At 44.8% G+C, this 15,518-nt stretch overlaps 1 protein-coding gene across 1 annotated transcript in view; it reads left to right on the plus strand.

Moving 5' to 3' along the window:
* Positions 1 to 15,518, plus strand: part of TMC3 (transmembrane channel like 3) — a 98,593-nt gene that overhangs the window by 14,473 nt on the left and 68,602 nt on the right. Inside the window, exons 4-5 of the mRNA XM_075855243.1 lie at positions 13,101 to 13,182; positions 14,309 to 14,415. Of these exons, the coding sequence (XP_075711358.1) occupies positions 13,101 to 13,182; positions 14,309 to 14,415 (189 nt within the window). The remainder of the gene's footprint in view (positions 1 to 13,100; positions 13,183 to 14,308; positions 14,416 to 15,518) is intronic.

The raw sequence follows: 15,518 nt of genomic DNA on the forward strand, positions 1-15,518 counted from the left end.
TAGGGACCCAATACCCGATATGATCGGACGACCAGGGGGATTTGTGATGGATTTGTGCACCTTGGGAAGATGGTATAAAAAGGGTATGTTTGGGAAGGGCACATTGAGAAAGCCTCTTTCCTTTTTAGTGATGACCCCTTCATGGAAGGCTGTGTCTATAAGAAGAGCGTATTTGGGTATATGAATGGGTAACGGGTTTGTAGCTAAGTTAACATAGAAACTACTATCATCCAAAATTCTATAGGATTCATCCAAGTATTTGTCCTTATCCATGATAACAATCCCACCGCTCTTGTCAGCAGAACGGATCACAATGGTATTATTTTTGGCTAATGATTTCAGGGAAATTCTCTCCTGGTGAGTGAGATTGTAAGGAGTATTGATGGGTTTGTCAAGGGATCTAAGTTCATTACCTACTAGAACAGAAAAGGTTTCTATAAAGGAACCTTGATGGTGCAGAGGGTAGAAGTTTGATTTAGGCTTCAAATCAGTGGCAATAATTGCTTGAGGAATAGTTGCAGTGGAGGGTTCAGGAATCGCAGTCGGTACTGGAACGGTAGGGGCCATTTTTGCCATAGAGAAATGCCTAGTTAGGGTAAGTTTACGGATGAAACTATTGAGGTCCATGAAGAGATCAAAAGTGTTGGGTGGGGAGACAGGGCAAAAAGAGAGACCCTTGCTAAGAAGACTAATCTCATATGTGTTGAATTCATAAGAGGATAAGTTGAAAAGTTTGACCTTTAATAGTTGGTCCGATGTTTCTTTAGATTGGTTGGTGAGGTTCTTTTTGTTGGCATTTCGTTTACGGCCTCCTCTTCTTCCTCTATATCTAATTTTCTTTTTGTTGATATTTTTTGAACCAAGGGAAAAAAATGTGTGATTGTTTGAATTTTCGGACTTATGAGGTAAGTTATGAGGTGGTCGTTGCTGTTGATAGTCGGCGTGACAGGTGGCATTGTGAGTTGGGAAGGAAGTCCTAAAAAAGAAGTTGTAGTGTCCAAAAAGGATACAGGCGCTAAAGATACAGCTTCAGATGCGACACAAAATGCATCATTGGGCAATGATGCAGAAGCGACATTCTCTGTACAAGTAGGTAGAGACATTTCAAAAAGGTTAGCAGAGGTGTTATGAATGGACAACTGTAAGAGGGAAGGGGATATGTCATGGTCAGGAAATGAAATAGATTCATTGGGAGATAGGGATATTGAAATGGGGTTGGAGGAATTTTCAATAGTGGATTGGAATTGTAGTAGACGAACTTCCAATTCCGAAGCCTTAAAAGCATTGATAGGTACTTTAGTAAGGTAATTGGTGGGTGGTGCCGAGATGGTATTAATAGAGACATTGGTAGGCTTGGGTACAGTGGAAACGGTAGTAGAGACTGGTGCTGAAACCATAGTGCGTCTAACTATTGGTGATTCAACCTGGTGAGCAGAATCTATAATGGGTTTTGAAAGATTATTGTTCCTAAGGCTGTTCTTAAAAAATCTGTTACGGGGTGAATATCTCCGTGGTTCACCCCCAAACAGACCGTTGGTATGGGGATATTTGTTAGGAACCACTCCTAATGGGAGATGTGAGCCCTCCCGACGGGAGTTTACCGTATTCTCATTACAGTTGTCAATAATTTCATTGCTTGAACTAGGAGAATTTTCATAATCACGGCGGTCTCTTTTGAATTTGTTTGTTTTTTTAAAAATTAAATCTTTTTCATAGACATTCAGACGTTTATTGATGGATGTTTCTCAGCAGTCATCTCATTATCATCACATGCAGGATTACAATGAAAGGTAACACCTCTATATAGATAACACAGGATCCACCATTCACAATACACTGACACTTCCTGTTCTGTAGAGATCACTTCTCAGCAGTCATATCATTATCATCACATTTAGGATTACAATGACAGGTAACACCTCTATATAGATAACACAGGATCCACCATTCACAATACACTGACACTTCCTGTTCTGTAGAGATCACTTCTCAGCAGTCATCTCCTTATCCTCACAGGCAGGATTACAATGAAAGGTAACACCTCTATATAGATAACACAGGATCCACCATTCACAATACACTGACACTTCCTGTTCTGTAGAGATCACTTCTCAGCAGTCATCTCATTATCCTCACAGGCAGAATTACAATGCCAGGATGACCAGATAGAGCGGAGTCATGGTTTTCCCTGAGTACCCTCAGCCGGTATTGCAGGGGAACAAACAGTTTGTCCCCAGGGACGTTCCCGGGAGCTGCACCCTGATCAGCCGCGATATCAGAAGCTAAATCAGAATCCGTGGCAGAGACGATTATACCAGGGGGTAAAATACAAGCAGGATCCTTCTCGGAAGGAGGATTGGCCATGAAACTACGTGACAGAGCGTCAGCCTTAATATTCTTGGACCCAGCCCTATAGGTAACCAAGAAATTAAATCTGGTAAAGAATAGTGCCCACCGAGCTTGTCTAGGATTAAGCCTCCGGGCCGATTCTAGGAAAACCAGATTCTTGTGATCCGTAAGGACTGTTACCTGGTGTCTGGCCCCCTCCAGGAAGTGCCGCCACTCCTCAAAAGCCCATTTAATGGCTAGAAGTTCGCGGTTGCCAATATCATAGTTACTCTCCGTGGTCGAAAACTTCCTAGAGAAGTAAGCACAGGGGCGGAGATGGGTGAGGGAGCTGGTACCCTGGGACAAGACGGCCCCCACTCCCACCTCGGAAGCGTCAACCTCCACAATAAATGGCTCCTCTTGGTTGGGCTGAATCAGCACGGGGGCCGAGATAAAGCACTTTATCCTGGACGGCCTCAGGGGGCCAATGGAGGACATCGGCACCCATGCGGGTAAGGTCCGTAAGAGGCTTAGCGACGACCGAGAAGTTGGCAATAAATCTCCTGTAATAGTTGGCGAACCCTAAAAAACACTGTAACGCCTTAAGGGAGGCAGGTTGGACCCATTCCGCCACAGCTTGAACCTTGGCAGGGTCCATGCGGAATTCATGAGGAGTGAGGATTTGCCCTAAAAATGGTATCTCCTGTACCCCAAAGACCATTTTTCAGTCTTAGCAAACAGATTATTCTCCCGAAGGACCTGGAGCACCTTCCTGACATGCTCCACGTGGGAGGACCAGTCCTTGGAAAACACCAGTATGTCATCAAGGTACACAACAAGAAAATTACCCAGGTACTCTCTCAGGATTTCATTAATAAAATTCTGGAAGACAGCAGGGGCATTACACAACCCAAAGGGCATGACCAGGTATTCGAAATGACCCTCGGGTGTGTTGAACGCGGTTTTCCACTCATCCCCCTCTTTGATGCGGATAAGGTTATATGCCCCCCGTAGATCGAACTTAGAAAACCATTGGGCTCCCTGAACCTGATTAAAAAGATCCGGAATCAAAGGAAGTGGGTACTGGTTCCTTACGGTGACCTTATTCAGGTTACGATAATCAATGCACGGCCTAAGACCACCATCCTTCTTCCCCACGAAGAAGAAGCCAGCACCTACAGGAGAAGTCGAGGGGCGAATGAAACCCTTGGCCAGGCATTCTTGGATATACACCCTCATCGCTTCACGTTCAGGACATGAAAGATTAAATATCCTACCCTTAGGAAGCTTGGCACCAGGCACCAAATCGATAGCGCAATCGTAATCTCTATGGGGGGGCAACACCTCGGAGGCCTCCTTAGAAAACACATCGGCGAAGTCCTGAACAAACTCAGGAAGCGTGTTTACCTCCTCCCGGGGAGAAATAGAGTTAACGGAAAGACATGACATAAGACATTCATTACCCCATTTGGTGAGATCCCCAGTATTCCAATCAAATGTGGGATTATGCAATTGCAACCAGGGAAGGTCTAAAACCAGATCAGACGATAATCCCTGCATCACCAGTACAGAGCACTGCTCCAAATGCATGGAGCCAACCAGGAGTTCAAAAACAGGAGTATGCTGAGTAAAATAACCATTAGCAAGGGGGGTTGAGTCGATTCCTACTACAGGGATAGGATAAGGTAAATCAATACAAGGCATCTTTAGAGACATAGCAAATTCCACAGACATGATATTAGCAGATGAGCCAGAATCCACGAAAGCACTGCCCGTGGCAGACCGGCCAGCAAACGAGACCTGAAAGGGAAGCAACATTTTATTGCGTTTCACATTAACGGGAAATACCTGTGCGCCCAAGTGACCTCCCCGATGATCACTTAGGCGCGGAAGTTTTCCGGCTTCTTATTCTTGCGCCTGGGACAGGTGTTCAGTAGATGCTTGTCGTCCCCACAGTAGAAGCAGAGACCATTCATTCTGCGAAGCTCCCTACGTTGTCGAGGGGACATGGAGGCCCCGAGTTGCATAGGTACCTCCGAGTCCTCCGTGGAGGGGCGAGGAGACGGGACCTCGGGGGGGGATCGCAGAAAAGTCAGAGGGGAGCACACTGAAGCGTTCTAGCTGACGTTCCCTGAGACGTCGGTCAAGTCGTACTGCTAGGGCCATAACCTGGTCAAGGGAGTCAGGCGAGGGGTAGCTAACCAGCAGATCCTTCAGGGCGTCAGATAATCCTAACCTAAACTGGCACCTTAGGGCCGGATCGTTCCACTGAGAAGCTACGCACCACTTCCTAAAATCAGAACAGTATTCCTCAACCGGTCTCCTATCCTGACGTAAGGTCACCAGCTGACTCTCGGCTAAAGCAGTCCTGTCAGTCTCGTCGTAAATGAGTCCGAGGGCAGAGAAAAAACGATCAACAGAGGAAAGTTCAGGGGCGTCAGGAGCCAAGGAGAAGGCCCACTCTTGGGGCCCTTCCTGGAGTCGGGATATGATGATACCCACCCGCTGGTTCTCGGAAACCTGAGGAGTGGGGCTTTAGGCGGAAATACAGTCTGCAACTCTCCCGGAAGGAGAGAAACGTCTTACGGTCCCCTGAAAACCGGTCAGTTAACTTGAGGTCGGGTTCTAGAGGTGAGGTGAGGGGTACTACTAAAGCAGCGTCACCCTGATTGACCCTTTGGGCCAGGGCCTGGACCTGTAGGGAGAGGCCCTGCATCTGCTGGGTCAGGGTCTCAAGGGGGTCCATGACAGCGTCAGCGTAGGAGAAAAGGTAGACTAGGTAAGGGCTTGTAATTATGTAATGGCAGGAAGGAGGTGAAGGGAAAGTGAGCCCTAATCTACCCACCGCCCTGTCCCTGCCTACTTGCAACGACCCGCCCTAGGCGACGAGGTACAACTGGGCGGCGGTCCCTACGCTGGCTAAGTGCACAGGAAGACAAACAGGGAACACGCAAGGGAAGGGGCAGTAGCCACGGAACGCCACGAGGAAACGGGGCGGCGAACGAACAGTCAGGACCAGGACGAAGTGAGTACACCCGAGCGGGCACGGAGACAGAAGCAAGCCAGTGGCAAAGCAAAGCAGGTCAAGCAGAACTGCAGCAAGGCAGAAGCACGGCAGAAGCAGGCTGGAGCAAGCAGCAGAGGGGCCAGGAATCCAAAAGAATTACAAGCACTGAGGGAGAGCACAGGGCAGGTAATAAAGGGCAGGGGGCGGAGCTAACTCCGACAGACCAGGCCGCGATAGGCTCTTCCACTCCTGAGCCTGCCACCCTGGTTGGTGGGAGATGGTGTCAGTCGAACAGGTCTGGCCTCAGGTGTGGATTGATTAATCCCAGGAGTATAGCAAGATGAAGTACCTGGCAGATCCCTAACACATCACAGGCAGGATTACAATGACAGGTAACACCTCTATATAGATAACACAGGATCCACCATTCACAATACACTGACCCTACCTGTTCTGTAGAGATCACTTCTCAGCAGTCATCTCATTATCATCACAGGCAAGATTACAATGAAAGGTAACACCTCTATATAGATAACACGGGATACACCATTCACAGTACACTGACTCTTCCTGTTCTGTAGAGGTCACTTCTCAGCAGTCATCTCATTATCATCACAGGCAGGATTACAATGAAAGGTAACACCTCTATATAGATAACACAGGATCCACCATTGAGAATACACTGACACTCCCTGTTCTGTAGAGATCACTTCTCAGCAGTCATCTCGTTATCATCACAGGCAGGATTACAATGACAGGTAACACCTCTATATAGATAACACAGGATCCACCATTCACAATATACAGACATTTCCTGTTCTGTAGAGATCACTTCTCAGCAGTCATCTCATTATCATCACAGGCAGGATTACAATGACAGGTAACACCTCTATATAGATAACACAGGATCCACCATTCACAGTACACTGACACTTCCTGTTCTGTAGAGATCACTCCTCAGCAGTCATCTCATTATCATCACAGGCAGGATTACAATGACAGGTAACACCTCTATATAGATAACACTGGATCCACCATTCATAATACTGACATTTCCTGTTCTGTAGAGATCACTTCTCAGCGGTCATCTCATTATCATCACAGGCAGGATTACAATGACAGGTAACACCTCTATATAGATAACACAGGATCCACCATTCACAATATCCAGACATTTCCTGTTCTGTAGAGATCACTTCTCAGCAGTCATCTCATTATCATCACAGGCAGGATTACAATGACAGGTAACACCTCTATATAGATAACACGGGATCCACCATTCACAATACACTGACACTTTCTGTTCTGAAGTGATCACTTCTCAGCAGTCATCTCCTTATCCTCACAGGCAGGATTACAATGAAAGGTAACACCTCTATATAGATAACACAGGATCCACCATTCACAATACACTGACACTTCCTGTTCTGTAGAGATCACTTCTCAGCAGTCATCTCATTATCCTCACAGGCAGAATTACAATGAAAGGTGACACCGGGATCCACCATTCACGGGTAACATGGGATCCACTATTCACAATACACTGACACTTCCTTTTCTGTAGAGATCACTTCTCAGCAGTCATCTCATTATCATCACAGGCAGGATTACAATGAAAGGTAACACCTCTATATAGATAACACAGGATCCACCATTCACAATACACTGACCCTACCTGTTCTGTAGAGATCACTTCTCAGCAGTCATCTCATTATCATCACAGGCAAGATTACAATGAAAGGTAACACCTTTATATAGATAACACAGGATCCACCATTGAGAATACACTGACACTCCCTATTCTGTAGAGATCACTTCTCAGCAGTCATCTCGTTATCATCACAGGCAGGATCACAATGACAGGTAACACCTCTATATAGATAACACAGGATCCACCATTCACAATATACAGACATTTCCTGTTCTGTAGAGATCACTTCTCAGCAGTCATCTCATTATCATCACAGGCAGGATTACAATGACAGGCAACACCTCTATATAGATAACACGGGATCCACCATTCACAATACACTGACACTTCCTGTTCTGAAGTGATCACTTCTCAGCAGTTATCTCCTTATCCTCACAGGCAGGATTACAATGAAAGGTAACACCTCTATATAGATAACACAGGATCCACCATTCACAATACACTGACACTTCCTGTTCTGTAGAGATCACTTCTCAGCAGTCATCTCATTATCCTCACAGGCAGGATTGCAATGAAAGGTAACACCTCTATATAGATAACACAGGATATACCATTCACAGTACACTGACTCTTCCTGTTCTGTAGAGATCACTTCTCAGCAGTCATTTCATTATCATCACAGGCAGGATTACAATGACAGGTAACACCTCTATATAGATAACACAGGATCGACCATTCACAATACACTGACCCTACCTGTTCTGTAGAGATCACTTCTCAGCAGTCATCTCATTATCATCACAGGCAAGATTACAATGAAAGGTAACACCTCTATATAGATAACACGGGATACACCATTCACAGTACACTGACTCTTCCTGTTCTGTAGAGGTCACTTCTCAGAAGTCATCTCATTATCATCACAGGCAGGATTACAATGAAAGGTAACACCTCTATATAGATAACACAGGATCCACCATTGAGAATACACTGACACTCCCTGTTCTGTAGAGATCACTTCTCAGCAGTCATCTCGTTATCATCACATGCAGGATTACAATGACAGGTAACACCTCTATATAGATAACACAGGATCCACCATTCACAATATACAGACATTTCCTGTTCTGTAGAGATCACTTCTCAGCAGTCATCTCATTATCATCAGAGGCAGGATTACAATGACAGGTAACACCTCTATATAGATAACACAGGATCCACCATTCACAGTACACTGACACTTCCTGTTCTGTAGAGATCAATCCTCAGCAGTCATCTCATTATCATCACAGGCAGGATTACAATGACAGGTAACACCTCTATATAGATAACACTGGATCCACCATTCATAATACTGACATTTCCTGTTCTGTAGAGATCACTTCTCAGCGGTCATCTCATTATCATCACAGGCAGGATTACAATGACAGGTAACACCTCTATATAGATAACACAGGATCCACCATTCACAATATCCAGACATTTCCTGTTCTGTAGAGATCACTTCTCAGCAGTCATCTCATTATCATCACAGGCAGGATTACAATGACAGGTAACACCTCTATATAGATAACACGGGATCCACCATTCACAATACACTGACACTTCCTGTTCTGTAGAGATCACTTCTCAGCAGTCAACTCCTTATCCTCACAGGCAGGATTACAATGAAAGGTAACACCTCTATATAGATAACACAGGATCCACCATTCACAATACACTGACACTTCCTGTTCTGTAGAGATCACTTCTCAGCAGTCATCTCATTATCCTCACAGGCAGAATTACAATGAAAGGTGACACCGGGATCCACCATTCACGGGTAACATGGGATCCACCATTCACAATACACTGACACTTCCTGTTCTGTAGAGATCACTTCTCAGCAGTCATCTCATTATCATCACAGGCAGGATTACAATGAAAGGTAACACCTCTATATAGATAACACAGGATACACCATTCACAGTACACTGACTCTTCCTGTTCTGTAGAAATCACTTCTCAGCAGTCATTTCATTATCATCACAGGCAGGATTACAATGACAGGTAACACCTCTATATAGATAACACAGGATCCACCATTCACAATACACTGACCCTACCTGTTCTGTAGAGATCACTTCTCAGCAGTCATCTCATTATCATCACAGGCAAGATTACAATGAAAGGTAACACCTTTATATAGATAACACAGGATCCACCATTGAGAATACACTGACACTCCCTATTCTGTAGAGATCACTTCTCAGCAGTCATCTCGTTATCATCACAGGCAGGATCACAATGACAGGTAACACCTCTATATAGATAACACAGGATCCACCATTCACAATATACAGACATTTCCTGTTCTGTAGAGATCACTTCTCAGCAGTCATCTCATTATCATCACAGGCAGGATTACAATGACAGGTAACACCTCTATATAGATAACACGGGATCCACCATTCACAATACACTGACACTTCCTGTTCTGAAGTGATCACTTCTCAGCAGTTATCTCCTTATCCTCACAGGCAGGATTACAATGAAAGGTAACACCTCTATATAGATAACACAGGATCCACCATTCACAATACACTGACACTTCCTGTTCTGTAGAGATCACTTCTCAGCAGTCATCTCATTATCCTCACAGGCAGAATTACAATGAAAGGTGACACCGGGATCCACCATTCACGGGTAACATGGGATCCACCATTCACAATACACTGACACTTCCTGTTCTGTAGAGATCACTTCTCAGCAGTCATCTCATTATCATCACAGGCAGGATTACAATGAAAGGTAACACCTCTATATAGATAACACAGGATACACCATTCACAGTACACTGACTCTTCCTGTTCTGTAGAGATCACTTCTCAGCAGTCATTTCATTATCATCACAGGCAGGATTACAATGACAGGTAACACCTCTATATAGATAACACAGGATCCACCATTCACAATACACTGACCCTACCTGTTCTGTAGAGATCACTTCTCAGCAGTCATCTCATTATCATCACAGGCAAGATTACAATGAAAGGTAACACCTCTATATAGATAACACGGGATACACCATTCACAGTACACTGACTCTTCCTGTTCTGTAGAGGTCACTTCTCAGCAGTCATCTCATTATCATCACAGGCAGGATTACAATGAAAGGTAACACCTCTATATAGATAACACAGGATCCACCATTGAGAATACACTGACACTCCCTGTTCTGTAGAGATCACTTCTCAGCAGTCATCTCGTTATCATCACAGGCAGGATTACAATGACAGGTAACACCTCTATATAGATAACACAGGATCCACCATTCACAATATACAGACATTTCCTGTTCTGTAGAGATCACTTCTCAGCAGCCATCTCATTATCATCACAGGCAGGATTACAATGACAGGTAACACCTCTATATAGATAACACAGGATCCACCATTCACAGTACACTGACACTTCCTGTTCTGTAGAGATCACTCCTCAGCAGTCATCTCATTATCATCACAGGCAGGATTACAATGACAGGTAACACCTCTATATAGATAACACTGGATCCACCATTCATAATACTGACATTTCCTGTTCTGTAGAGATCACTTCTCAGCAGTCATCTCATTATCATCACATGCAGGATTACAATGAAAGGTAACACCTCCATATAGATAACACAGGATCAGGGCCGGCCTTAGGATGGATAGCGCCCCGTGCAAAATGATTTTTCGGCGCACCACCCCATCATTAAAAAAAAAGCCCCATAAAAAAACTTATAAAGCCCCTTTAGTGCCTCCATACAGTATAATAATAATATTTAATAATATAATATATTACAACCCCTTCAAGGACACAGTATTTTGTCCTCTAATTGTGCCCAGAGTATTATGCCCCCTGTAGTACCCCTACACAGTATAATGTCCGCTTAGTGGCCCCCACACAGTATAGTGTCCCCTGTAGATTTTGTCATACAGCCTCCCTGTAGACAGTGCCATAATCCCCAGCTCCTCCTTGTAGATCATGCCATACAGCCCCCCACCTCCTCCTTGTAGACAGTGCCCCCAAACAAAAACAAAAATTGTACTCACCTATGCCCCATTCCCACGACGAACTGAGCTGCTCCACGACGGGATCCTTGCGTAGACCGGCGTGATCCTGTACCCTAATACAGTTTCCCAACCTTTTCAATCTCTAGGCAGCACTGGAAAAATAAAATTTCCTCAGGGCAACCCTACCAAAAATGGTTTTGAGAAAGACAGAAAATGGCTAAAAACAAGCACTACACTCGTAGGGTATGTTCACACACGGTTTTTGTAATGCAAGATAAATCTGCCTCAAAATTCCTTCAGGAATTGACAGCGTTGTTTGACCTTGTTTTTTGCGTTTTTTCTTAAGCAGTTGAAGCTAATGCAAAAGACGCAGGAAAAAAGCACCAAACGAGTTCCGCAGGTATTTTCTGCCTCCTATTAATTTCAATTGGAGGTCAGAGGCTTAAATCACTTGAAGACCATCAGGTAGTGCCACACAGCCCACAGCCCCCTTGTAGATAGCACCATCCCCTTCCTGTAGATAGCGCCACTGTAGCTACCTGAAGGAGCGGAATTCTGCTCCTGGAGCGCTCCTTGATGTCTCTGTCCATATATGGACAGTGACATCAGGGGAAACTCCTGAAGCAAAATCCCCGTCTACAGCATTGCTGACACTGTGACCGGGAATACCAATCCAGGAGAAGGTCCTGTCGTCTGTGTCCATTTGTGGACAGTGACGTCAATGGCTTCTCCTGGAGTGGAATCTCCGGGCACAGCATCTGCAATGCTGTGGAGGGGAATTCTGCTTCATGAGTTCCCCATGATGTCGCTGTCCATACATGGACAGTGACATCAAGGAGCGCCCCAAGAGCGGAATCCCTGGCCACATGGGGATTCCGCTCCTTTAGGGAGCTACAGTGGCGCTAGTGGAAAGCAGAGCAGGGAGATACCTTTCCGCTCTGCTATAGTGCCATTGCTACCGCTGTAGCAGCTGCAGCAGTTGCTAGCGGCGCCATCACCCTCATGCCCGGTGTCGCCGCCAGTAGCCACTATGGCTGCTACAATGGTAGCAATGGCACTGAGTGAAGAAGCGCCCAGGCGGAAAGGCGACTTCTGAGTCGCCAGGCCCGTGGCGCTTCTGAAACAAGCAGGGGAAGGGAGCCAGCACAGCATCCCCTTCCACCTGCTGGAGTGATGCGCCCTGTGCGAAGGCACAAGTCGCACACCCCTAAGGCCGGCCCTGAACAGGATCCACCATTCACAATACACTGACACTTCCTGTTCTGTAGAGATCACTTCTGAGCAGTCATCTCATTATTATCACAGGCAGGATTACAATGACATAACACAGGATCCACCATTCACAATAGGTCATGTACACAGCTCCCCTCCTCTCCTTCCCTGCAAACTGACCTCTGCACAGGTCACAGCGCAAGGTTTCAATTGTCCCTTTTTTCTACTAGGCCTCTGTGCAGTGGCACAGGTTGCACATATGGTATGTCCATTCCTCCAAAGCTTAGTTATAATGGTCTTATTTATAAATGTGGCACAATTATACCAGTAAGACCTTGGTATTGCAATTAGAGATTAATTGCAACAATTACGGCTAATTAAGTATTGACCAGCTGAAGTTATGCCTTTGGCCACACAGCAAGCTATTCATCAATCTCCATAAAAGGAACAAGTAGACCATTTTTCTTATCATGTACCTGTATTTAAAAGGTATGTATACAGATGGCTGTAGGCATAGAGGTTAAGCAACATTTATTTATTGAAAGCTCAAGCTCTATAGTCTCTAATTCACATGGGTGTCTTTTGCAGCTGTGTTGTATTAATGACGGGGACAGGTAATTGTTTGTTCGTAATTTGTTGACATGTAAAATCATCTCCAATACAATCAGCAGCTACCTTAACCCTAATCATTCAAGAAAAAAGAGTCAATTTAAGTTTACAGTTCTAGCAAAAATGCCTATAAATTATATTTATGTATTTAATCTGTATAATATTTTAAGTTGTTTAACACACAATTCATTTATGCAATTTGTTCATTGTAATAACAATAATTCAAGTCACTGACTATTTTTTTATTTTGCTGCAGCTTTGGAGAAAATTTAGTCGCCTGACTTACAACTTTGTTGTCCTCTTTATTCCTTGGGAAATGAGAATAAAGAAGATTGAGAGTAAGTATGTTAAATTGTGACTATACGTTTTGTTACTTATACTTCTAATTCCAGTTTCTTCTCGTCATAGAAATTTTAGCAGCAAGCAATATCCTAATATACATTGCATGCGGAACATCTTCCGAACCGTTAAATTTTTTCACATTTTGTTATGTTGAGACCTTGTGCTAAAATAAAATAAAAAACAGGCACTGCTCATCACCTGCCCAATACCATCCCTACAGTGAAGCATGGTGGTGGCAGCATTATGCTGTGGGGTGTTTATCAGTGGATGGGACAGGGAGACTGGTCAAGGTTGAGGGAAAAATGAATAGAGCAAAGTACAGAGATATTTTTAATCAATCCCTGATCCAGAGTGCTCTGGACCTCAGGCTAAGCCGAAGGTTCACCTTCCAACAAGACAATGACCCTAAGCACACAGCCAAGACAACACAGGAGTGGCTTAGGGACAACTCTGTGAATGTCCTTCAGCGGCCCAGCCAGAGCCCTGACTTGAACTCAACTCTAGAGAGACCGGAAAATTGCTGTCCACTGACGGTTCCCATCCAACCTGACAGAGCTTGAGAGGATTTGCAGAGAAGAATGGAATAATATCCCCAAATCCAGGTGTGCAAACCTTGTGGCATCATACCCAAGAAGACTGGAGGCTGTTATTGCTGCCAAAGATTTTGAATACTTATGTCAATGCAATATTTTAGTTTTTCCTTTTCTATAAATTAGCAAAGATTACTAACATTCTGTCTTCACTTTGTCATTATGGGGTATTGAGTGCAGAATGATGGGGAAAAACTTGATTTTTATTTTATTTTAGCATAAGGCCTCAACATAACAAAATGTGAAAAAATTGAAAGGATCTGAAGACTTCCTGAATGCACTGTATATAGAAACTTCCATAGGGTAATCTACATGTGAGGATTATCCACAGCCCCTAGAATTGTCCACATTAGATAAGTCACCACAACACCTCACTATGCAGTTGACAGTCTATAATGTCTTTCTATTAGCAGCTACATGCGAGCTAACCCCAATGCCACAACACTGGCAGGCTCTTACATGTCTAATGAAAATTGTAGCTAAGTGACATTATAATCCAATGGATCCATAACAATTTATTTTGCTATTTCAGGTCACTTTGGTTCGGGTGTTGCCTCATATTTTATATTTTTACGATGGTTATTTGGAATCAATTTTGTCCTTACAATTATGACTGGAGCGTTTGTGGTGTTACCAGAGGTATGGCGTGCATGGATAAAAATTGGTGTGGCAAACATTAATACTTGATGATGCTTTTACAAATAACAATGCGTGTTGAATGAAACAGGTCTCTACAGGGCAGGGGGAATGCGTGCGCTTCTTAGGCTTAAGACACGCCCTCTGTTAATGTATTGGCCAAACTGCTGACGTGAGCAGCTGTGGCCAGTCCGCGAATAGTGGGCGTGTCTTAGACTCGGACGGAAGTGCAGGACAGGACGGCACCGCCGCAGGTCAAGTAAGTAAATGTTTAACAATGTAGGGTTGAATACCGTTATTTCATGTATTTCAATACTAAGCTGTGCAGTCGCACAGCTTAGTATTGAAAGACATCTATGTAGTGAGCGGGGCTGCGGCTGTGTAATACAGTCATTGCCCCACTCCTGACAAGTGTGCGCGCGAGGTCAGGATGAGGTGATGCGGCCGGCGCTGCACTAATGTGTGCTGGCACTGAAGACAGAGAACATGGCGGGCACACTGCAAAACACCCCAATATTCTGTCATTAGTGCCGACGCCAACGCTCATTAGTGCAACGCCGGCCGCATCACCTCATGCTGACCGCGTGCGCACACACTTGTTGGTCAGTAACGGTGCAATGGCTGTATTACATAGCCGTAGCCCCACTCTAATGTCGGAGATCAGAGAAACTATCGGTATCAAAGTCCAAATTCTGGCACCGTGACAACCCTAATGTAATGTACTGTCTTCAATTGTATCCGCGTCTTTAGGAAGCGGATACAATTGAAAGCGCCGGTGAAGCAAGGGAACTATTAGTTCCCTTCCTCATCATTCAACGCTTTCTTGTGGCACAGGCGGCGCGAGAACGTCATCGCGCCGCCTGCCGTTGTTCCGCTGGAGCAGGCCTGATCAGAAAAGACCAGGCCTGCATCAACGGAAATTTTACAGCTGAGCCCCGCCAATGCTAGTAACTCCTAGCGCGGGGACTCCTTTGTATCTGAAGGAGTCCCCGCACTAGGTTTATAGTGACACACATACCCGAGATGTGCTAAAATTCTGGCTCATCTAGGGTGATCCTGCGCCACTTATAAGGCTCAGCAACTAAGCAGTGACAGCTCTAAGCTAG

The sequence above is a fragment of the Rhinoderma darwinii genome, chromosome 3 (assembly GCF_050947455.1).
Source record: "Rhinoderma darwinii isolate aRhiDar2 chromosome 3, aRhiDar2.hap1, whole genome shotgun sequence".
In the NCBI taxonomy this organism is placed as follows: domain Eukaryota; kingdom Metazoa; phylum Chordata; class Amphibia; order Anura; family Rhinodermatidae; genus Rhinoderma; species Rhinoderma darwinii.